This window comes from Diadema setosum, chromosome 20 (genome assembly GCF_964275005.1).
Source record: "Diadema setosum chromosome 20, eeDiaSeto1, whole genome shotgun sequence".
Lineage (NCBI taxonomy): Eukaryota > Metazoa > Echinodermata > Echinoidea > Diadematoida > Diadematidae > Diadema > Diadema setosum.
Window position 1 is genome coordinate 3,673,152 of NC_092704.1, and position 26,390 is coordinate 3,699,541.

At 37.5% G+C, this 26,390-nt stretch overlaps 1 protein-coding gene across 1 annotated transcript; it reads left to right on the forward strand.

Annotated features, from left to right (window-relative positions):
- The first annotated feature begins 1,947 nt into the window (after positions 1-1,947).
- LOC140243289 (citrate synthase, mitochondrial-like) lies at positions 1,948-25,996 on the forward strand. Its single transcript, XM_072322958.1, has 10 exons — positions 1,948-2,084; positions 4,272-4,322; positions 15,025-15,132; positions 16,797-16,994; positions 18,055-18,243; positions 19,886-20,082; positions 20,763-20,892; positions 22,384-22,485; positions 22,991-23,200; positions 24,267-25,996. The coding sequence occupies exons 1-10, from the start codon at positions 2,037-2,039 to the stop codon at positions 24,429-24,431; spliced, it is 1,398 nt and encodes a 465-aa protein (XP_072179059.1). The 5' UTR covers positions 1,948-2,036; the 3' UTR covers positions 24,432-25,996.
- Positions 25,997-26,390: the final 394 nt, after the last annotated feature.

Here is a 26,390-nt window from a genome sequence, read left to right on the forward strand (position 1 = left end):
AAATATGGACTTATCAGTTTTTGCAAACAAACTCTTCATTTACAGGGTTCGTCATTAACTCTTTTTCTTTCTTTTTTTCACAGCTGGCCTGTTTGGGCCACTAACATCTATAAATGTGATATTTTAGTTGCCTGAAAAAGAAATGTAGTGGCTGGATAATTAAAGGAACATTCCAGACGATTTTCATAATTTCACATCATGTAGTACATAAATTGACAACTCCATGTATAGATTTCTGGAATTTATTGTGGTTCTTGAACAGAGAAACAATACTCTGAAAAACCTTAAACAAATTACACTGAACAAGGTTGATGACATAGGAGGCTCACATATTTCAGAAATGTAGCAGTGAAATTCCATTACAATACCGCTTGCTTGCAAGTTCACCTGTGTATAATCTATGCATGCCATCTTCTTTTGTTGTGCTTCCTTGAGCGCTTCCTTGAGCCCCAACTCATGCATTCTTATGGTGACTCTGCCATGTCATCATCCTTGTTCATTGCAATTTGTTCTAAATTTTGAAAATATTCTTATTCTTCATCCCAATTATCATAAATTCTGAAACTCTGTCCTCAGTATAACTAATTTTGTAGTTGTTCAAATGTAAAAATCTGAAAATCATCCGGAGGTCTCCTTTAATAATGAAAACATAACAATCCACGTTAGGTGGCCTGATTTTTTTTTTTTTAAAGCCTTTTTGGAAATTTAGCAGCCTGGTGTCAATTTTATTTTTTCGCCCAGGCCACTGCTAATGTGGAATCCTGATATCATGTATATGATATATAATAGTATATAATAATTAGATAGACAGATATACATAGATAAATAGATGGATATAGATAGATAGATAGATAGAGAGAGATAAAGAAGGAGGCAAATATTGGGGCATTTACATTTTTGAAAGGACAATTGACAAACGTATTCGATGAACTTCAATCTGTCAGGCCTTCCTGCTAAAAAAAAAAGTGCAAAATTTTGGTAAGATATGTACATGTTGCTGTGCTATCATAATTACCTTTTGTATTTGGTTGTTTTAGTATACTGTACAGTTTAAACATTGTACAGTGCATCCTGTCATAACAAACAAAGTTATGATGAAACTTTTGTTACAATGTAGAAAAAGTTAGGTTCCAAAATTATTGTCTATATCTCTATATACGTCTTTATTTTTTGGCTGTAACAAAATTTTCATACAATATAATGAAAGAAAACTGCCTGTCTCGAAGACTTGTTACAGTATAACTGAGTAGCCTGTAGGACCTATTTGTAATGTGATTCCATCTAGCTAGGTCAAATACTGGGAGCAGTATTTTTCTTGTTATGTGGCGAGTGGGGGTGAATTTGCACCAAAAAAATTATCTGACTAGAATTAAAAACATACGATGAAAAGTATACAAACTTCAATGAAAGTAATAAATGAACAGTCAATACTAGAGATAAAAAGATTAATTAGACAGGGATTGACTATTGTTGGATAAATAGATAGTTCTATGGATAGATAGATAGATTAATAGGGTGATTAATACCGGAGGAATAATAGATGGCTAGACGAATTTATCAGTAGAAAGAAAGATAGATAGCTGCATGTACAACCATATCCCCAAACATTCTGAAGACATGAGGTGATAATTGAAAATCTTCCCAAGTTTCTTCCCAAGTTTAGAAAAAGAAGTCGTGAAGAAAGTTAGGTAGGAACTTAGGAAAATGATCAGAATACCGTTTTTTGTTTGTCTGTTTGTGTTTTTTTTAGGGGGGAAAACCTGACTTAGGAAGAAATATCATTCTATGGGAAAAAATTTCAAAATACCACCCCTGCAATAACTTCACTTGACTTCGATCGATCGAAGAAGGGAGGTGCCTGAGCTGATCGAAGACGTCTCGTCTGCGCTCACATTTTCACCGGTCCGGTCTGTTGACCTTTGACCATTTCTTCCGGAACTCGTCGTTGGTGTGCGATCGAAGAACAGTTCGAAGCTGCCGAGCCGTCCGCTAGGCCTACTTTTCTCCTCCTTTAAAGATTAATTTGCTTATCAAACATGCCTTTAATTAAAACAGCATCACAGAGGCTTCTTCTGCAAGCGAAGGTATGACTATTTTCACCTTATTTCATCTTTTAACGAAATTACAGTTCGAATACTGAACTGAAATATGCCGGTCATCGGCAATCAACTGGAACAGCGGCTTGTGCAGTCGAATCTAAAGGCAATGGCAATCGCGTGCAGTATACCAGTAGGCTAGTATCAGTAGTGCAGTGCAGCGTGTGTGCTCTAGGCCTACTGCACGCTAGCTGTTGCTGCCTAGCCTGCCTGACGGCGGCCTGCCTGGATAGGGGAGGGTGTTTCACAGATTTTAAGTCAAACTTAAAATTTAAGATTGACTAAAAATTATGGTATGCTGTATGTGTCTTCGGCGTGTCTTCAATGTTGCTCAACTTTCTAATAAAAGTGAAGATTTTGGAGACCTTTTTTTCATGTAGCCATTGGTTGATTGGGCATTCAGTTGATAATAGATTTAAACTTTTAACGTTAGTTAGGGCCTAGGTGTTGCCTACAAGATAAGATATTAAAATAACTAAATTTTAACACACTTAGAATTTCTAACTTAATTACGGTTAGAATTTCTAATGGAATTAATGTTTAAAAAATTCTGTAGGCCTAGGCCCTAACTAAACATGATAATTTGAAGTGGATGATGATTAGCCTAATGAAATTGAACAGGGAATGCCCGGGAAACCAGTGCAGTGGCATAAATTACCATATTTTAGTCAATCTTAAATAAAGTTCGACTTCGTGAAACACCCCCGTCTCGAGTCTGGTCTTGAGTTAGGATAATTTGAAGTGGATGATGATTAGCCAAATGAAATTGAACAGGAAATGCCTGGGAAACCAGTGGCATACCATAATTTTTAGTCAATCTTAAATAAAGTTCGACTTCGTGAAACACCCCCCTGTCTCTACGTCTGGAACTTCTCTACGAATGATACTCGCAACGGTGCTCACATTGATACTAGGACCTAAGCGTAGTACGCGAGAAAAGATGACATTTCATTCTCTATTCTCTACCCTCAAGTATATACTAAGCATCAGCCAGTCAGTGTTAACATCAAGCCACAAGGCACAATCATAATATATTTTTTTCAGTGGTAGGCCTATAGTATTGCCCTATTGTTGGTCAGTCGCCACAGCCATGTTCAACCTGTAGTATACACTGAAGGCCCTACAATTGTGTAGCTATTTAAACTAAAGACGAATAAAGTTAATAAACGGTAGAACCTCTAAATTTAATTTCTTTATCTTGTGTTATTTTAACTAATGTTAGAACTCTACCATCATAGAGATGAATGACTTGTCTTGAATTATTTCCCAGTTGAATATATTGTGTGGATAATTGAGTGAAAACGGCAATTAAATATTCAGCACTGTCTTGGGCCTAGATCTATTACGTTAGATCTAAACGTTATCGTTGGTCTTGCTAGGATTATGTACTTTCGCGTTTGCGTCGGTGATTGGAAATACATGTAAGCTTTTTATGAGAATATATTTTGTGTGAATTGGGTGCAATTTGGATTCAACTACATGTATAGTACAGAATTTGAGATATCAACATGGTTAAGAAAGTACATAGAGCTTCAATATTTCCCATTCCATATAACCTTTTTGATTTGTTGAATTAGAATATTCTTTGTTTTAGTTATTGAGTCATTTATCTGGTTTTGTGTTAATCTCTTCACATTATTTACAATCTGAGTACATGGTGTAGGCATTACTATTAGTACTTTAGCTTGTTATGTCATTGTCAAGTGGTTCTACATGTAAGAAACAATGATGGCATAAAGCAAAGGATGAACCATCTCGTTGCTAGTACTTCTTTTAATAAATCTGAGAACAAGTTTTTAGGTCTAAAGATTTAGGTTTTGCTGTGTGCTTGCACATGCCAAAGGCAAAATTTTTTTTTACCTCTTCTTTTGGGTAGGAACCAAGACGCATAAATTATGTATTTGAGTCATAATTATGCTTACACGTGTAGTTTTTATAAGTATTATGTGGGTGTATATTTTTGCTTCTTCCTAACAATGGCATGAAAAATATGCTGAATTATTGAATATGAATGTGAGAAATATATATTTTTTTCTAATCCTGGTTCTTATTTTTTTTAATGCAAATTTTACAATTGGTATCATCCCTTGTTGTAGTGTTAATTTTCTGATCCAGTCATTCTCTCTGTTATAAATTATGTTTAAGTGTTCTCATATGTTATTTTCCCCCATTCAGAATATTCTACCAGCTTTTGGATGTGGAGCTAGGAATGCATCAGAAGTGACAGTAAGTGTTTGTGTTTGTGTGTCTTCCATGCTACTTCCTACAATCAGCTGTCCATCTTTTTGAAAACGTTTTCTGCTTGCTCTAATACTTCTACTTCAATGGTACTTGACAGGATCCGTAACTCTGAATGTAGTGCCAAGGGGACTAGTGAGTGTCCCATGCAGTACAGGCAAGCCATGCTTATCATACAAAGTGCGAGTAAAAAAAGAAAGAAAAAAAAAGTCACACTTCAGTGGCTAAGTGATGTGAGCAGCCCTCTAAATGTTTTATTGATGTAGAAGCCAGGATGTTTTGATTTTAACTAGAAGGCTAATGTAGGTAGAGTAAGCTGACTGTACCTACACAAATTCCCTTCAGATTTTACACAACAATTCCTTATGAAACGAGTACATAAAGACCATTTATTCTCTTTCCAGTGTTGATTGCTGACATTGCATTGAAAAATGATGACTCCTTCACTTTGTTTTGGTAAACTTGATCATCTTGGAACTTTTCATTCTGCTTGGGCCCTTTATTGTGCTGCAGTCTTGCCATGCCATGTATTAGTAATGTCCACATCATACACTGCAGTTGTTTTTTTTATAGTTTTTGTCGCACACACACACACACACACACTAAAAAACTCAAACAATAGTGCAATGTTTTTCGTAAATATGACCCCCCCCCAAAAAAAAAAAAAAAAAAAGAAATCAATCTGATAGACATACGTCTAGATACAGTGTACATCTAATGAATGAGGTTTCCCCTCAATCCCCCAAATCGTTCATGGAGCTTTTTTTTACTCGCATTGTCCCAAACATGCCAAGGTCAAAAAGTCTTCATGGGAGAGTTATGAGTGCTAGCATTCAGCATGAGAACTTTTCTCAATTAGTCCTCAAAATGAAATACTGAATATTGCAATGGAAGTTTGTGAATTAATTTACACCTTAACGTGTCACATGTCTGCAGTAAGATTGAATTTTGGTGGCTGTTAAATTGTGCACTGGCACAATGGAAACATGATACTGGGTCTTACATTTGTATAGCACAGTTGTGAGAGTGGCAGTCCAAAATTTCAATTTCAAAATTGTGAATATTTATTGGAGTAATTGTTTGCTTTTTGTTTCTTTTACAACAAATACATCCTTTTCATCTTAAATATTAAAATTTTAAAATTTGCAATTAGAGATTGAATACATTATATGTAAAAATCATCAAATTCTGTAGGCCTACACTTTTTACAAGGATACTCTGGTGCATATGTACCAAAGGGTATGTACAACTATGAATTTATGTGTATTGAGTAACATCAAACACATTATAGCAATACGTGCTACATGAGAATGCAATGAATCTATACTACGTACATACTAAATGTATTATATCTGTTGAAATCTGGTTCAAAGTGGTCATCGTTTGATTGAATTTAAACTTCGAACAAAAGTCTAGCTATTTTGTCAGAGAGGTCAATGTAGTGAAGTAAGGGAAACATCATGATAAGATGTTTAAAAACACAAAAGCATGTGACTAGTATTGCATGCAAATTAGGCAAGATGGCTGTCATTCAGCTGTAACTATTTTACATATTCTGTGAGGTATCACATATCATGTATAGGAATGTAAAGCCTGAGAAGAATCTTTGGTATTAAGGGACAGCATTTTGAGTGCACACATTCTTTTTGGCAGTCTATTTTTAATAGGAATATTGATAAAGAATTCTCTAGACACATCCAAAAGTTGTATTTACTTTTGACAGTTTCCATGACGGGCTGTCATCTTTCTGAAACGAAAGGAATAGGAATACTTTTGAGTAGTAGATTTAGTGTTCACAGTAGTGACAGTAGCACAGTTGCTCTTCCACATTTTTTCCCCTCTTTCTATGTGTACAGTTTGTGTTGATAGATTAAATATTTGATGAGTGGCACTGTGTGCAAGATAAAGTTGTTCAAACAAATTCAGTATTAATGTTTAGTAATCTGTGGATCTGGGATATCTCTTGAAGCCCATTATGTATAGGAATGCACTAATTTAGAAATGTCTGTGTGATTTTATTTCCAAAAAGAACAATCCACAATTTTATCATTATTATTATCATTATTTATTTTTATTATTATTTTTTTTTTTTTTTTTTTACAAACAACAGCCTCTGAAATTTGTCACACTGCGCGATGTGCATTTGATTATTTGTGGAATACAGATTTCATACATACCCTGAAATTCATGAACATACACTGTAGCACATCTTTGATATTGAACTCATTCAACACAAGTTGTATAGCTGATGGTATGCAGTGATGTGATGAGATGACTTTCACAAGGCATGCAGCTCCCTACTCACAGTCTTGCCTTGTGTATGTTTTGTGCTTTGCACAGTAATCTAGCACCAGCTAAATACCACGTGGATGATAAAGGTCAAATCCTGTGACACTCAAATACAGGGTACCAGCAAATGGAGAACCCTACTCAATATGATTGGGTGCATTTGCTGTTATACTCTATGTGTGTAGGGTGTATACTTCTAGAAGTACACAATGTACAGGTGTAATACAGACCTGTTTTTCCATGCTTATCAGCCGCACGGGGGCAATGTTCAACTACATAGAGCTGCCGATACTACCCTTATATACCGGTACACCACATGTTGTGTCTTTCCCGTGTAAGATAAGACATACTACACGCCAGACATGTAGTATTATGTTCTCATCAGTGTGCACCATGTAATGTGAATCATTCAACTAATGTCACAGGTTCAAGTCTATGTACAAGTAATCCTTTAGGAATGATGTCAGCACCGTTTCATTTTTTAAAAAAAATGTTTGAATACATACTTTAAATCACACATATCATTGTCACGTCCTATGTACAATGTATGATGGAAATTGCAAAGGTATAGACATGATGTACAATTGTAGAGGGTAACAGATTATTGGCAAAAAGGAAAGAAGCAGAGTTGTGTAGGTACTGTATTTTATGGACAAAAATCTATTGTGGGTCGATGCCATTCATGCCTAGAATTTGGAAAATCCCACAAAAACCCAAACAAGGAAGCGTGCAAATACATTTGTAGGTGGGACTCTGGAAATGTGAGGCAGACCTCTACAATTTGTATGTAAAGCGCAGCATTTTTCAAAATCACATTGTAGAGTGTATGGGCTGTTATGTTCTACAAATTACATACAATTGTACAACTACTAGTCATAAGCCGTCTGAGTTGATCAATGCACTTAGTCATTCAAATGAACTAACCTGTGTTTCACGCACATGTTATTTGCTCAGATCTAGATAAGAGATGCTATAAAATCATCAGATATTATTTATTCAGATAAATACGAGATATACTTGTAATTATCTTGAAATCACTGGTACTCCCCCTTCTTGGTTATGTGATGTTTCTGTTTTAAATTGGCAATTTTTATTTTTTTTTATTTTGTGCAGATTTAATGAGTGTTTACCAATTCTATACAGTCTTTTTCCATTAGTAATTATAACAAATTCAGAGTTGCCAATTTAACAAGGACAGGTCAATCATTTTTGCGGGCAATCCCCTCAGGTCTCTAACAATGCGAATCAGGCGTCATGTACCATGCTGTGCTGTCAAAACTATTATGAAGTTCCCTTTATCTTACACAGGGCTGCACACTGGCGCCGGTCCGACGGTCAAAGACCGGTAAAAGTCACTGTCGGACCGGTAACTTTTCAGGAAATCCACAAGTTACCGGTCCGACATGACCAGTAAAAAAAAAAAAAAAAGCATTGGTGGGGTCAGTAGAAAGAAAAAGAGCAGCCCCGATCAGGGAGAAACAGAATGCAAGATATCGCACTGTTCAACAAGTTTTACGCAAGTTTTCGTTTATGTCTGCCGGTGCACTTTGTACAGTAAACATACATTAGTTTTGAGCACTAGCAGTCGACCAGTCATTCGCCCTCGCTTGCGCATTTGGCGCTGCTCACGCACTGCCATGCAATGCAATACATGCAGAGCATGTACAGTGTAACTGCTTTTCGTTTGCTTACGATCGGCGGTCATGCCAGACAAGAAGCATTGATAGAAACGCACGCATTTCTGGGTCATTTTACTCATGATTTTTTAACGCAAGATCGATCCGATCCCGGCTTCGCAGCAGCGTGGCAGTTTATGTTAGAACTAATTTACTTGTGGCGATTTTTAGAAAAAGTAAAAACACATTCGATATTCAGCAATACAGTAAATGGATCTGATTGCGTTCATTTTCATTTTACACAGTCATTTCACAAATAAATATTTTCATTCGCTCAGAATGGTCTCATAATGAAGATAGGCTTAAAAAGGATCACGAAATCGGCTCTTCCGTGTACTTTTTAAGAACGCATGCACAAAATGTGAATAGATAATACCAGGGAGGAAAACAAATCATGAAATCATGGCAGTCCCGCTTACATATTTGAGGTAGAAATCGTCCCAAAAAGGATCATGAATTCGACCGGCCGCGTCGTATCTTTCAAAAGCTTATTTTTTTATACGAAATGCGAAGAGATTATAGAGGAGAAAAAAAAATAAAAAATAAAGGACACATTTTGGTGAGTGCTTCATAAAAGATTACAGCCGAATAACAATTCATGAAATCAACGCAATCCCGTTGAAATTTGAGGAAATAATAGGCGCAAAAAGGATCTTGAATTCAGTCCTGCATGCCGTGTTGGTTATCAAAAACGCATGCACAAATGCGACGAGATTATCGGGAGAAAAATAAAAAACACATTTTACTCTTCTGCGTGCATCATAAAAAATTACATCTGAAGTAATTCATGAAATCGCCACAATCCCGCTGATATTTGAGGTAGAAATAGGCGCAAAAAGGATCGTGAATTCGGCCGTGTCGTATACCTTTTAAGAACGCATGTACGAAATGGGAAAAGATTAGCGGGAGAAAAATAAAGGACACATTTTCACCCCTTTTGGCGCTTGCATCATATAGATTACAGCCGAATAGTATTTCATGAAAATTTCGCAATCCCGTTGGAATTTGAGTAAACAATAATAGGCGCAAAAAGAATATCGAATTCGGCCCTGCATGCAATGTATAATTTTGAAAACGCATGCACAAATGCGAAGAAATTTTCGGGAGAAAAATAAAGAACGCATTTTCAACCCTTCTGGTGAATGTATCACAAAAGATTTCAGCCGAAATAATTAATGACATATCGCAATCCCGCTGATATTTGATGTAGAAATAGGCGCTAAAAGGATCGTGAATTCGGCCGTGACGTATAGGCGTATATGTACGCAATGCGAAGTGATTATTGGGTGAAAAATACAGGACACATTTTCAAACCCTTTTGGCCCGTGCATCATAAAGATTAGAGCCGAATAATAATCCATAAAATCATCGCAATCCCGTTGAAGTTTGAGGAAACGATAGGCGCAAAAGAATCATGATTTTTTGGCCGTGTCGTGTATATCTTTTAAGAACGCATTTACGAAATGCGAAGAGTTTATCGGGGAAAAATAAAGGACACATTTTCAACCCCTTTTGGCGCGTGTATCATAAAAGATTGCATCCGAAGTCATACATGAAATCATCGCAATCCCGCTGATATTTCAGGTAGAAATAGACGCAAAAAGGATCGTGAATTCGGCCGTGTTGTATACCTTTCAAGAACGCATGTACGGAATGCGAAGAAATTATGGGGAGAAAAATAAAGAACGCATTTTCAACCATTCTAGCTGGTGCGTGCATCACAAAAGATTACATCAGAAGTAATTCATGAAATTGCCACAATTCGGCTGATATTTAATGTAGAAATAGGCGATAAAAGGATTGTGAATTCAGCCGTGTCGTATACGCATGTATAATATACGAAATACGAAGCGATTATTGCGAGAAAAATACAGGACACATTTTCAAACACTTTTGGCCCGTGCATCATAAATATTACAGCCGAATAATAATTCATGAAATCATCGCAATCCCGTTGAAGTTTGAGGAAACAATAGGCGCAAAAAGAATCATGATTTTTGGCCGTGTCGTATATCTTTTAAGCACGCATTTACGAAATGCGAAGAGTTTATCCGGGAAAAATAAAGGACACATTTCTCAACCCATTTTGGCGCGTTATCATAAAAGATTACAGCCGAAGTTATTCATAAAATCATCGCAATCCCTCTGATATTTTAGGTAGAAATAGGCGCAAAAAGGATCGTGAATTCTGCCGTGTCGTATACCTTTCAAGAACGCATGTACGGAATGCGAAGAGATTTATGGGGAGAAAAATAAAGAACGCATTTTCAACCATTCTCGCCGGTGCGTGCATCACAAAAAGTTACATCCGAAGTAATTCATGAAATCGCCACAATTCCGCTGATATTTTAGGTAGAAATAGGCGCAAAATGTATCATGAATTCGGTCATGTGGTGCATCTTTTTAAGAACGCACTTACGAAATTCGAAGAGTTTTTCGGGAAAAATAAAGGACACATTTTCAACCTCTTTTGGCGCTTGCATCATAAAAGATTACAGCCGAAGTAATTTATGAAATCGTCACAATCCCGCTGATATTTGAGGTAGAAATAGGCGCAAAAAGTATCATGAATTCGGCCATGTGGTGCATCTTTTTTTTTAGAACGCACTTATGAAATTCGAAGAGTTTATCGGGAAAAATAAAGGACACATTTTCAACCTCTTTTGGCGTTTGCATCTGAAAATATTACAGCCGAAGTAATTTATGAAATCGTCACAATCCCGCTAATATTTGAGGTGGAAATGGGCGCAAAAAGGATTGCGAATTCAGCCCTGCATGTCGTGTACCTTTCAAGAACGCATGCACAATGCGAATAGATTATCGGTAGAAAAATAAAGAACCCCTTGAAGCGCGTGCATCAGAAAATATCACAGCTAAAATAATTCATTAAATCGTCGCAATCCAACTGACCACCAAGAGCAGGTTACGCAGCAAGTTCGTGCGCCGATGTTTAGAAAAAGTCACAAACGCATTTGATACAATCTGATTTTCTTCATTATCATTTTACACTGTAATTCAAAAACAAACATTCTATTTTTTCCTATCTTTTTTTTAATTTCTTGTGCAATAAATAATGCAAGTTTAAAAAAAATATATTAATCTGTAAAATGTACATGGGTAAGGGGGTACGTCCATAAAAAACAAGAAAATAAGTTTGCAAGTCGTTTAATGTTTTTTTAGGTTGTCGTTGTTGACCGGTAGATTTTCTGTTCGGACCGGTAAAAAATGGTAAAACGGGGCATTTACCGGTCCGACAGAGACAGGTTGGACCGGCAGAAAAAATGGGTTAGTGTGCAGCCCTGTCTTACATGTTTCCCAAGGTGATGCTGTATTGTGTAGTGGAGCTCTTCAAAGTGGCTTTTAATTGCGGCATTTCATTAGTGACTGCAGCAAAACACAAAACAAACTGCAGCATTGTACCTTTGCCTTACATGTGTTTAGCAGAGGAATTTAACGGGACAGTATAGTACTGGTTGAGATTAGGATTCAGGTTCATATTATAACATTTTTGGTGAGATAATGAGAAACCTGTTTTGAAATATGAAAGAGCATGTACAGTAATTTTAAGAAGGATTCAACATTCATTTGATGAAAATTGGTCTTGAAATGGCTGAGATATCCAAAAAAGCGATCCTAATAAAATTGACAGGCCACGACTTATATTACAATGTACATGTAGGATCTCTTTGTTTTGCCTTGTTTTTAGTAATTGAAAGTCATTTCAAAACCGATTTTCATCAAGAAAACTTTTGTTTCCCCTTAGAATTGTATGCTCTTTAACATTTCGTAGAGTGGTTTCTAAATATCATGGAAAACGATACAAGCTGAATCCTCACCTCAACCAGTACTGTACAGTCCCTTTTAAATCATCAAACCTATTAAACAGTACATGCATGTCCCTTAAGAGACCAAGGAGTGTTTTATGCTGCAGTGACATTGCAGCATTTACAGAGGTTAGCTATTTGTACTATCAATGAATCAGGTTGTCTTGGCAACCTGTTTGATGACATCACATGCAGCAGACACTGTGTAGATAAGGGAAACCAACTACACAAGGTAGTGTTGAGTATTTTGACAAGTTCACCTTCATAAACATAAGGATTGAGAGAATGTAGCAATATAGTAGAACACAGCATTGAAAGTTTGAGGAAAATTGGACAATCGAATAAAAAGTTATGAATTTTGAAAATTTTTGTGTTGGAACCGCTGGATGAGGAGACTTCTAAGGCTCGTGATGTCATATGAGTACAACAGTATAAAGAAAATGTAAAGAAAATTCAACATATTTTCACTTTTTTTGCATAATAAAAGAGCACTTGACTTGCCTCTTTCTAAAGGGAATGGGAATAATATTATCCATAACATCAGTAGCGAGTCAAGGGAATGTGTACTTTTTTCAAAAGGTGAAATTTTGTGAAATTCTCTTTATATTTTCCTTATATTGTTGTACGCATGTGACATCATACACTGCAGTAGTCTTCTCATGGAGCTTCTCTGTTAGTAGCTCCATGGTCTTCTCATTCAGCGGTGACTGCACAAAAACTTCAAAAATTCATATAATACTTTTGAACGGATTGTCTGATTTTCCTCAAACTTTCAACGATGTGTTCGACTAATATTGCTACATTCTCTCAATCCTTATGTTAATGAAGGTGAACTTGTCCTTTTAGACCACAAGTGTTGAATTCAACATGCTCAGTAGGCTTTTATAATTCTGAGGTACAGTGTACAGTGGCGATGGTATGACCTCACTGTAAGTCACACACGAATGGTTAATAATAGGGACATCCTCTTGAATATCTGTGGTCTGACTCTCCATTGTGTCAGTTGAGGTGGTTTCATCATATTAGGTGACTGATGTGTAATTTTTACAGGACTTACATTGTACACTCTGTGACCCTTGCGGCTAATCTCTTACATGTATTTGCAGCTTCATAGATTTAGATGGGTTACCATTGAGTCATGTTCAAGATGCCAAAAAATTGTAGCACTTTTAAACTGAGTATTTTTGTCTTAAACTTCCAAGGTATACCCACCATTCAACAAGGTGATGACAAGACTTGACTTTTCTATGAACTCTGTTGCCTTGTTTCTTTGATGATACCTTACACTTACAGGATTCTGAATAAGGATTTACTTTACTTGCAGTGTACAGAATTCTGAATAGTGATTTACAATTTGTACTTTTGCAGTCCTACCCTCAATTGTAACCTTATATGGTTAAGTCATTGTTCAAGGTGAAAGGTTCTCTACTTTTTCAAAAAAAAGTATCATTTTCAGCCATTCTTTTTTATTTATAGGTAGAAACAGCATGTGGCCATGTGAAATATCTTGTATTAGAAAATAAATCAAGAAATGCTTCTTTTCACGTATCTCTCTTTATTAGAGATCTTATGACAATTGTAGAGGTCAGCAAATGAGATTACTGTGCACTTGACCAAAATGTAAATTGTAGGTCCATCATGTACAATTGTAGGTCAACTTTAATATGGCAGAACATACTGGAGCACTGCCTAAGAAAGCAGATCTACATGTATGCATCCTTGTCAACGACTTGGATTGTACAAATGTACTGCAGTCAGATCACTCTAGTCACTTTGTACAGCTTGTCAGGCTTGCAGTGAACAAAAAATTATGGTCTTCTCCAATGGCTAATGCATTTAATGTTAATTGTAATATTGCACTTTTTAAAATACAAAGGTACACCTTTTTGTCCCATGTTGTGGGATGAATCAAATTAGTTTGACTTGGCTAAATATACCTCATGCAAGTACTCATTCCTGTAAATTCTGTAACTCTCAGAATCATCCTATCCTCACTTCCTATTTTTCTCTCCCCCCTCCTTTTGCATCTAGAAGTATGAACTGTATCTAGGAAGAAAAATACCTGTGATGTGTTTCAGGACAATGGAGCCTGAATTCTCCAGAGCTCCATTTTCTGAAATGCAGGGTACAGTGTAGATAATGCAGTAATCCCAATCATATTATATTCAGCTCTTGATTTAAATACATGTAGTTCCAAAGCATTTTCCATTTCATACTGTGTATGCACTGATGCATTGCAATCAAATAGGCAATCACTTTGATTACCGGTACTTTGGCTGCTCTTCAGTGCAGCCCAGCAAGAAAGTTGGTGCGTTGAGAAATATTAATTGGGAAACAACAAAATCTTAGTACATTAACACTAGTAAAATATCAGTGTGGTGAGTGTATATGAAAGGGAACATATAATTTTGGTTGAGACTTATCTTCAGGTTTATAAAAAAATTTTGTGAGATAATGAGAAACCTCTTATGAAATATGAAAGAGCATGTAATTCCAAGAAGAATTCAATGTTTATTTGATGAAAATTGGTCTTGAAATGGCTGAGATATCAAAAAAAAAAAAGAGATCCTAATGAAATTGACAGGCCACGGCTTTTGTTTGGATCTCTTTGTTTTACCTCGTTTTTGGATATCTCAGTCATTTCAAAACTGATTTTCATCAAACAAACTTTTGATTCCCCTTAGCATTGTATGCTCTTTAACATTTCATACAAAATTGTAGAGTGGTGTCTAAATATCTCACAAAATGTTACAAGCTGATCTACACCTTAACCAGTACTGTACAGTCCCTTTAATTTTTATACCTTTGCAGATTCTATTTGTGCTCAAGTGTCTTGTACTGGTTGCTGAGGATACCGTATGATGCCAACTTTATGTTTCTTGTTTGATCTGTCTTCCACAGAACTTAAAAGATGTCATCGCCAACCAGATTCCAGAGAAACAGAGCGAGATAAAATCTTTCCGTAAAGATCATGGGGCCAAGGTCATTGGAGAAATTCAAATTGACATGGTGAGTACAGTGTAACCTTATACTATTTGTACATTTCAGGTAAATCTGAATGGGAACTAATTTATGGCTCCTGTAGACAAGGTCCCTACTTTTGATTCTGAATGTAGGCAACTAAACTCAGTGATTCCTTGCAAAGCCATATAACGCTGTCCTGAAGTGGCTGTGAAATACACTTAACTTTTAGACGTACAGTGTAGTGATAGTTTTCTGTGCAATTAATGTCTCTTAAAGGGGAAATCCAGTCCAAATATAAGTTAGTCTGATAAGAAAGAGTAAAATATTACGAGTTCAACGGTATAAATTTGATCGAAATTGGATGAAAAATAAGGAAGTTATGACATTTTGAAGTTTCGCTATTTTTAGGGGAAACAGTTCTTGAACAGTCAATATGAATATGCAAATTATGGAAAAGTGAACATGTCATTCCCTCACAACTTGTACTATATAATTTGTACATAAAATTTTGAAATTTCCTGTTTTTCATTCAAACGCAATTATGCCCGAGGCTCAAATCCTCACATTTCTAACTGATCACTATTCTGAATTTGTTCAACCAGGAATAATGTCATGTTTCAGACTTCAATGACAGAAACATTGAATTTTCATCATTTTTTTTTTTTTTTTTTACACGATCAATGCAAAATTGTGAGGGTATGACATGGTTAGCTCACTCATTTGCATACCCACTGTACAAGAACTGTTTTGGAAAAATTATCAAAACTTCAAAATTTCATAACTTCCTTATTTTTCATCCGATTTCAGTCAAATTTTTACCGTTGAACTCGTAACATTTTACTCTTTTTTTTATCAGACTAACTTATATTTGGACTGGATTTCCATTATGAGTTAATGCACTCACAACATGGAATTCGAAATACATTGACCCAGAATTCGAGAGGGCTCTGACATGTGGCTCGATGATCACTGCCATCTCCATTACGAAGATTGATCATGTAAAGCTAGCTAATAAACTGTCAATCAACGTAGATCATGTACATGTATTTGAAAGTTTCTGCATCTAGCTAGCATACAACTTCAAGGTTTGTCTTTGAAGAATAGAGTAGGCGAAACCAGCCCAGAACAGTGTTGATTCAAACCAAGAGTTGAACTGAGATTTACATTATGTAGATCATTTTCAACATATCCGGTACTGACTGGATGAATCAGTTCATTTGGACGTTTGGAACATGGCAAATGCATGAGTGTGAGTCTGTGCGGCAGTGCCCTCGTGAATCCCTGGTCTGTGTACCTTATATACACAGAGTAGTTGTAACTCCTTCCCTGTGCCCAGTATGTCTGTTCTGCACCACAAAATGTCAATATCAATTCAAACAAGGTTGAGCATATTATTGAGGGTCCCAATAGTATCTAGCTAGTCATTTTATAGTATCATTGTTGTCTACTTTTCTTGGGCAATGCAGGAGTACATGAATGGGGATGCATGACATGACAGAGATGCATTTTGGATTGTATTGGTAGTTATCCGTATGCTTGAAATACTGAATTAATCAAGTTTCTTTTTTTGTTCATTATTTGTTTTGTTTGTTCCCCTGTTGATGAACTAGATGTAGTAATGAAGATATAATCGTATAAATTAAAATCACACAGCACTTTGACACAATGTGACGACAGTTTTTGTCTCCAATTTCCTTATCTCTTGCCAGCTCTATGGAGGCATGCGAGGTATGAAAGGCCTGGTCACTGAGACCTCTGTGCTGGACCCGGACGAAGGCATCCGTTTCCGTGGCTATAGCATCCCCCAGTGCCAGGAGCTCCTCCCCAAGGCACCTGGTGGTAAGGAGCCACTTCCAGAGGGTCTCTTTTGGCTCCTGGTTACAGGAGAAATTCCCACAGAAGCACAGGTATATATCCATGAGAGAAAACAGAGTTTTCTCTTTCTTGTCATGTAATCCGCAATGTGTCCGCTTTAGTCCGCATTAGTGTTACAGATATAGATTCAATAAACCTGAATTTTTAGTCAGCATGTAGTTGCTAACCTTCCAGTTCCAAATCAATTCAGAGACTTAACTCTGTGTGTGCCACAACATCCTGAGACCACAACTCATGAGCGCTTTTGGAAAACATTCAGTTTTTGGAAAGCCATGTAACGTTTTGCAATAGCATTTATGCTAGATATGCAGTACAGCAAATTTATCTGGAAAATTGCAACCTTTGCTGTAATGTAAGTTTTTTTTGCAAAGCTACACTTGTATGGCTGTGACGCTTTCAATGTACATGTGCTGTGGCATGTTCCAATTTATTGATCTGTTTGTGCACAGTGATATGTTTGTGCAATATTTGAGATGTTGGCATGCAAATTTGGCACTCAAAGAGTATAAAAAAGTGCACTGTTTTTAACTAAAAGCATTGTGATGGCTACATTTTTGGAATTATCAAACTTTCCAGGCTGAACTGTATGATAATTTTCAAGTGCATAAAAAAAAATAACCATAAAAAAGTTTCAAGAATTATGCAGTCACAATCAAAGAGATACAGGAACAAACGTCTCCATGCTCTTACACTGTTTACCAAATGGTTATTACAGTCTAAGACTACCTTTCATAGGAAATACTGACTTTGGTAATAAATACGGTCACTCACAGATTCTCACTTTTTTGGAAACATGTAGTGTTTACTACCTCTGCCAAGGAAGGAGGTTATCTTTTCATTGGCATTGGTTTGTTCGCTTATTTGTTTGTCTGTTTGCAAAATAAGTCCAAAAGTTGGGAATGGATTATTTGAATGAAACTTGCAGGGAAAGTTGCTGGTGACGCAAGGAACAGTTCAAAGGAAATGCTGACTTTGGTAATAGATATGGTCATCCACAAATTTAAAGTTATGAAACAAAATTTAACAAATTTTTAAATGCTTCAAAATAATGAAAATTAACATCCTGGATGTCCAATACCTGTTATGTTATAGGTCAAGGCCATCTCTACAGAGTGGAACCAGAGAGCTGCTGTACCCTCCCACGTCGTCCAGATGCTGAGCAACTTCCCCAGCTCCCTGCATCCAATGTCCCAGTTCAGTGCCGCCATCTCCGCCATGAACAGCGACAGCAAGTTTGCAGAGGCCTATGCCAAGGGGGCTCACAAGACGTCATATTGGGAGGTAATCATAAGCGCACTGTCCGGTCATTTTATACTGAGTCCTTCATTGTGTGTGTGTGTGTGTGTGTGTGTGTGCATCTCATAGAGTTAGTGAGTAAACCTGCCTGAGGAAAGTCACAGTTTAGTGAGTGCATGTTGGCAGAGAATCTTGACTGTGAGAAAGCATTGTACAGAGAAAACCCAGTCATGAGAAGCTCACTTACAATGAAGTACCGCTTTTATTGACAATAATTTGATGGTCCTGAATGTCTTTTTACTGTATTTACTGGTCTCTTTTTTTAGTACCTTTATAACCAGGTACCAATTATATCAAGATAAAATCAGCAGTTCTGGCAGCCATGTTATAACTGGGTTTCCCCATAATAATCATTTCAAGATATTATAGTAAGCCAAGTGGTCTCCTGAGAGTGACAGGGAAAAATTTTGATCGATTGGGGATGATGATATACATACATGTAGCAGGAGGTTATGTCTTCTATCAACCTTTTTGCAAATTTATGAGCAAGCTTTCATGTACTCCTGTGGACTTTCTTAAGGAGCACAAAAGAGCCTTTAGACTTAACAACCCAGCCCATTTAGCTTTAGCTGATCACGCCCTCAACACGGCACAACGCTGGAATGATGCCACAGTACTAGCCTTTGAAAGGAATTTTCGCCCAAGAAGGGTGAAAGAGTCCATTGGGATTAAACAAATTCAACCCACACTCAACAGGGATTTGGGCTACGCTTTGTCTCCGATCTTCGCTTCGATGATCAGAAGACAAACAAACAGCAAAGAGAAATGTTTTGATCACTTGGCTTGAGTAAGTCCCCTGGAGTGAATCAAAGCTTGCTCACAAAATGCTACAGGTTTGTAGAATCCATAACCTCCTGCTATATCTGAGAGTCCTTTGTCAGTGCATATATCTAGTTTTAAATTTGATACACACTTTTCCTCTTCTGAGGCACAAATATGTGTCTTCATTGTATTCGATACATTTCTGATTTCTGTTTAAAAAATGCATTCCAGACATTCATGTTTGTGATACAGTAAGATTATAATTGCAACCTCTTACTGTTGCTTGGAAATTCACAGTCGATTTAAATCATGTAATGGTGATAGAAGGGTGAGAAATATCTGGTTAAAATCAAAGAAGTAATAATTTATACCGGTGTTGCAATAGGTGAACACCAAAATGTAGCATGCCTGGTGTCTGTACAGATCATCTCATTTACTGTAAATTTTCTTTACAAATTTTAGTTGTGTTATGCAGAAATAAGAGACAAAATTTGACAGTCTGATCGATTTGATTGGTCTCTTGATCAATCATGAAGTAGACATGAATCATACAGAACTTTCAGACACCTTTCATATTTCTTTATGAGAATTTACTTGTGTCATTTAAAATGCACATTTATTTGTAGCACAAATCATTTGTTAGAGATTACTATTTGAATGTCCACCAGCAACAGAAATGATTATAGATTTCCCACTACTGTGGCATAATTCCTGTAAGAATTCTAAACACTGAAGAACTGAAGAGAATGTAGATTTCCTCTTTCACTGTATAAAGGTAACAGAGTGATGGTATGAGTACCAAATGCAGAAATTATACACTTATAAGGTGTTATGGATAAATGGACCTTGCATCTCTCCATCTCAGCACACCTATGAGGATGCAATGAACCTCATCGCAAAGCTCCCCACCGTGGCTGCAATCATTTACCGCAACCTCTACCGCGACTCCTCCGTCTGTCCCATCGACATGAACCTCGACTGGTCGGGCAACTTTGCCCAGATGCTCGGCTACGACGACCCCATGTTCTCAGAGCTGATGAGACTGTACCTCACAATTCACAGGTGAATTCAACTGGGCAGAGTTCTGTTCAAATTTAATTGATCTGTTGAGTAGTTTTGTTGGCCTTGCTGGTAGAGTAATCAAGAACAGGGTTCCCAGCCCATCAGGAAAATCAGGGAAAATTATTATACTTTTTTCCAGTCAAAGAAAAGTCAGGGAATTTGATGAAAATGCCTCAAATCAGGGAAAGTCTGGGAATTTTGATTGGCCCCAAAATCGAAAGTAGTCACTAACTCTTTGTTATATTTTCTTGCATATCAAAGCAACGTCCATTGGATGAAACTGGATGTGAAACTGGAAATTAGTTGAAATAGTTATGGAAATTTGATACTTCATCAGGGAAAAATCAGGGAATTTTTTTTTCTTGAAATGCTGGGAACCCTGAATAAGATACCCAGAGGTATAGATGTATCTGATTTCTACTAAGTTAGGTGATGTGAATTAATTGTTTCATTTCCCTACGTCTTGACTACTACTGTATCATTCAGTGAGTCTTACTAAAACATTCAATACATTGGTCTATTAATTCCAGTGATTTTGATATTTGTTTGACACATCTTTTCTTCACGCATCTGCTGATTAATATTGAATTGATGCTAATTAATATAAAACCCATGCTTGTCTACACATATCTGCTAATTGATAGTAAAACCTGTACTTGCCTCACATTAAAAACTGGCAGTGATCACGAAGGAGGCAACGTCAGCGCACACACTGTCCACTTGGTAGGCAGCGCCCTCTCTGACCCTTACCTCTCGTTTGCGGCTGGCATGAACGGTCTCGCTGGACCTCTCCATGGACTCGCCAACCAGGTAAACACTACGACCCGAATTTACGAAGGTGGTACAAATGAAACAATGGTTTAAACCATGGACAAAAACCATGGAGCGCCAAGTGTCACACGGAATATTTCATTACGAAATTGTTCATTTCATCAACAAAATGACTGTTTTGTTAATGAAGTTATCGTTTCGTGGACGAAATGTTCATTTAGTTACAAAATGTTGTTATTTCGTTACAAAATAATCATTTCATCGACGAAATGACTGATTTCATAACGAAATATTCCATGCAACACTTGGCGCTCCATGGTTTTTGTCCATGGTTTCATTTGTACCACCTTCGTGAATTCGGGCCAAGGAGCCTGAAGACTTTAGACTCATGGCTTAGAATGCTAGCCATCTGACCACTCATTGCCCACAGAGAAAAGATTTCCAGAAGAAATTGATGAAGTGGTGAAAGTGAACAATTTACTTCCATCATCACTATTGACTACATATTGTGAGGATATCATTTGTACTACACAGTCAGAGTACCATGCCAGAGATTCCAACTGTTACTTTTTTGTTGTGTTCTGTTCTGTATTTGAAAAAAAAAATACTGCATTCTTATTAAAAAAAAAAGTTTTTTTTATAATAATATATTGCTGCACATGACTATTACGGGAAAGATAGAAATATATTTGTTTTTTTTTTCCACCAAAATGTTCCTTGCCAACGCTCAGAATGTGGAATTGCTATTTTTTAGGTTGGCATCCCTGCCATTGTATGCTGGCCTGCTTCTATTTTTATTATTATTATTTATTCAGCTTTCAGTCACAAATATCAATATTACATTATTCAAAATCAGAGCATTACAATGGAGAGTTATATGGGTGCACCAGGTTGGGCAGCCGGGGTCTGGAAAGAGCCAACTAAATGACTTCTATGGCAATTCTGATGTATTTGATCGTTCAAAGTTCCTACATTGTTGTGAAGAATTATTGAGTAATGCAGTGGATAGCATTATAAATGTATGATCTACACATTTGACTAGAGTGATGAGAGTGAACGTCTATGCTGTGATTCTTTTTGGGCTGCACTTGTCATACGAACATTTCTTTTCTTCTGCAGCACGAATGTTTGCAACCATGCAATGTGCTGCGGTTTCTCATTCAGGTGATGATAAAGAATCATCTGTTGTCACCAGTTTTAAAGTGAGGTCGGTGCACACCGGAGTACACTGCATAGTTGAAAACATTCCTGCCGTACAAGAAAAGAGAACTGTTCGTATGACGAATGAAGCGTGATAAGAATCCCAGCACAGACCAAGGCGTTCAGTGCATTTAAGTTTGCAGATATCATGTACTTCGCACAAAATGAATTCCTTAATCAGTTAAGGACTAGCTGATTTTGCTACAGCACACATTTTCATAGATGCCTGCTCTCTAGTATAGTCATCTTGAACAGGTTAATGACCTTGACATGACCCTTCGCACTCATTACGGTCCTTTCCTGCCTCGACTCTCCCTCTCTCCTCTACAGGAAGTGCTAGTCTGGCTCACCAAACTCCAGGAAACACTCGGTGGGGAAGTCTCAGACGAAGAGATGAAGAAGTTCATCTGGGACACTCTCAAGTCCGGACAGGTAAGATTAGACTAATTTATCAGTTGCCTTGACAAACAAGTTTTTCAATATGGAAGTAGTCATTCTTGATCCATTACACTAGCCACTCCACACCCATTTCTTTTCCTTCTGACAAGAACATTAGCCTGTAATATAATGCTTACTACATCCACCTGTAAAATGTGTGACCCTGCTAGACAGATCAAAGCACGCTAGTGTGCGAGACTGCAATCAATAACAGCATTGTTGTATGTACACAACATTGGTATCAACTCATTCATAGAAGTAAACATAAATACTTATGTGCATACATTTGTACATGTACATGTAGAAGGTGTGGTACACATGAAATGTCATTGAACCTGTCTGTATTGGCCATCTGTCCACAAAGGCCACTCTGTATGTCTCCCTTGGGTGGCTGCTATAACAGACAAGTTTGACTGTATTTTACAAAGACTGCAGAACCTCTATGTAGTATAAGGAGAGACTTGTAAACAAACCACCTTTTGCCTTCTCCACTCCCCAGGTGGTTCCTGGCTATGGCCATGCTGTGCTGAGGAAGACAGACCCACGTTATGAGTGCCAGCGGCAGTTTGCCCTGAAGCACCTGCCAGATGACCCAATGTTCAAGCTGGTCAGCCAGCTCTACAAGGTGGTACCTCAGATCCTGCTGGACCAGGGTAAGGCCAAGAACCCTTGGCCCAACGTTGATGCCCACAGCGGAGTTCTGCTGCAGGTAAGCATCGTACAGGTGGTGTCTTGCCTCATCAGCACTTTAAATGCTCATTCACTTGGTTGCTATTTGCTATGAGGTTTCACCAGCGTTACTAATTGTACTTCACCTTGTACTTCACGAGTACTTCACCCTGCCCCTTGACACATAGATGTAATGTAAGTTTCACAAACCCATTCAGGTGTAGCAATGTTACAACCACACATGTCAGTTGTTCATATGGCAACAGCCTTTGTAGGGTCTAGGAGGACTTTTTTAGTCCAATTTATGGACACCTACTGCAGGGCTCCACACTAACTTTTATTTTTGGTGGCCCACAGGCAAACATCCAACCTTTTTTGGTGGCCCGATCAGGCCACCAAATTCTTTATTTCTGAAATTTTGGTGGCCCGACGTGCATTTTTGGTGGCCCTGGGCCACTGGGCCACCGTTAGTGTCGAGCCCTGCCTACAGGTATTTGGGGTCAATTGTTGCGTGAAAAAAGCATAGCACCAGATGTGCTGATCAGCAAAGTAAAAGTAGGAAAAGTTAAATGTTGGATACAAGTGCTCCATCACCTTCATGTCTGCTATCACTGATTTTTCAAGCATCTTCAATCATAATTGATATTCAGGATGCTGGCTAAGTGTTACCCATCACTGACATGCTGCAGAGTGTGATGTAAGCTGTTACTTGTTCAGTTTATCAATTTTGTATGGTGGAGGACTGTCTAAGAGTTTATAGGAGCCTGTGATGAAAATGCTTCTATCATAAAAATCACCCTTGAAGGCACAGGCTTTCTTTCTAAGGTCATATTTAGACTGTTGCAACAAACCTGGGCCCTGTTGCATAAAAAGATGCAATCAAACAGAAGTCACAAAATCAAACATAAGTCAGGCTCAACCAATCAGAATTGAGTATTCAGGGAATTACGTTTTATTTTCTGACATATGTTTATGGAACAGGGCCCAGGTCTCATAATGTTGTCACTGTCATAGATGTGTCAATACTAACCGCTCCTACAGCTAAATGTAGAGTCGTGATTCTCAGTTTCAAGCCCCCTTCCTCCTATGTCTTTTCTTCCTTCCAGTACTATGGAATGAAAGAGATGAACTACTACACGGTGCTGTTTGGAGTGTCCAGGGCCCTTGGAACGTTGGCTTCTCTCATCTGGGACCGCGCACTTGGTCTTCCTCTGGAGCGACCCAAGTCCATGAGCACCGAGGGTCTAAAGAAACTGGCAGGGGCCAAGTAAAAACCCTCATCCTCTATCCCTGAGTCAGAGTCCCACACCTCCCCCTCCCTCTCTGACTGTTCTCACTTGGAAAAAGCAGACATTGATTGGTTGGCTGTTCGAATATGTCTTGCTGAATAAAAGATGTGTTGAAGTGGTCTGAAATGACGCAGCTATATTTCATAGATAATATAATGTGCAAAGATATGTGGAGTTTTGTAATTCTGTTCAGTGTTTCAGTATTCAGAACTGGTGTTTGATATTTGCAAATGATAATAGCTTTGTTTGTTTTGTTATTTTGATTTTTTTTTTCCTCAATGAAATCATATCACATGTGATGTGCATGAGAATCATTGAGTGATTCCTTGCATGTAATTTATGAAATTGACTTAAAAAATAGTTTTTATGATATCTTGATTTGATAGGTGATGTAAAGAGCAGGGTCTAGACGATGGGAGGGAACACAGGTACAGGTTGGACGTTTTACTTGACCAAAGTGGTTTCCCCGACACAGAACCCAGCATATTTTTGAGATTACATTTCTTAGTATTCTTTGTTTTAAAGGATACATTTACCCATTTAGCAGAGCTGGGCTGCCTTCTCTTTTCACATGGTTTTGATTCTCCGTTCATTTTTCGTTTTTGTTTCATTAGTACTTCTGAGTCAAACTAAAAAATCTAGCATTATTTTTCTCAGAGGTGAAACTGGTTCTTTGAAATTACTATCGAGCTGAATATACAGCTGGTCCCAAAGTGATGAATTAAAACGGTGCATTCTTTGTCTTGATTTGAAGCTGTACAAGATCCACTGTCATTCAAAACTAATATGACTCTACAAGAAGCTACAAAGTAGTAATGAAGACATACTTTGTTAGTGGACAACCCCTCCTTGAGAGTTAGCTGTGTAATAAAAGAAATGTCTTGTGTATATGTTTTCTCAGGACAGTTCATATTTCCAAAGATGAAATGAGTGTCGTATTGTCGAGCTTACCTCCCAAGAATATGTACTTGTAATCCCAGTGTAAACGAAAGATCAGGACCAGATCTTGCTTTTCAGTGAATGATGAGTGAAATTTGCTGTCACTTTTTTCAAAAACCTTTCCTTGCCTTGTTTTTGTGACTTCAAAGAAAGAAAGAAAGAAAAGAAGAGAGACGCTGATGAGGCATGAATTGAATTGGACTGCTAGCGAGTAACTTCATTAGAGTTGATTTCCACTGCTGAAAATTGTACCCATAGATCTATGCATATTGTGGAACCAAAATGTATGTATATTTATCAGTCATTACTCTGTGTGTGTGGGGACCTAACTCAAGGCTGTTCTGCTTTTTTGGAACTGACAGCACCACCTATACATATTTGTGTATGGTCAGTGTAATTTTCTTTCCCAATCTTGTGTGGAGATGTTAAGAGGTGAGTTTTGTATCCTGGCATGTTTGTCAGACAAAACGTCAGCAGCCTGTAAAATAAAAACAAAAACAAAAAATGGGACCTGAAAAAAAGAAAAAGTCTTGATGAAATTTGTCTATTATTCACATTGTGGTGAGTATGCCAGTATTCTTGGAGAAAATAAAACAGTTTTAAAGGAATCCGAACCCCAAAGAAAATGCCCTTTCTATGCCAGTGTTGACTGCTGTGTCTCTGTAATATGTGTAGGTGCATGCAGAACAGAAATTATGTAGTGCGTGTGTGTGTGTGTGTGTGTGTGTGTATGTGTGTGTGTGTGTGTGTACTGGACTGTATTTCATGCTTCTAACCACACACTGCGCGGTCAACAGTTAGTTTCTGAAACGCCCGGTCAACTGGAGTGTTGTGTGTGTGTGTGAGTGTGGGGGGGGGGGGGGGCAGGGAAATTCCAAATTCCAAAATTCAGCAGCAATTTCTATAATGATTTATACCAAGTACATGTAGTTTAAAACAAGCAACACTATGAGAGCTGGTATGGTTGAAGTGGTTTGACTGTATGTTCAAACCGAGATGTTA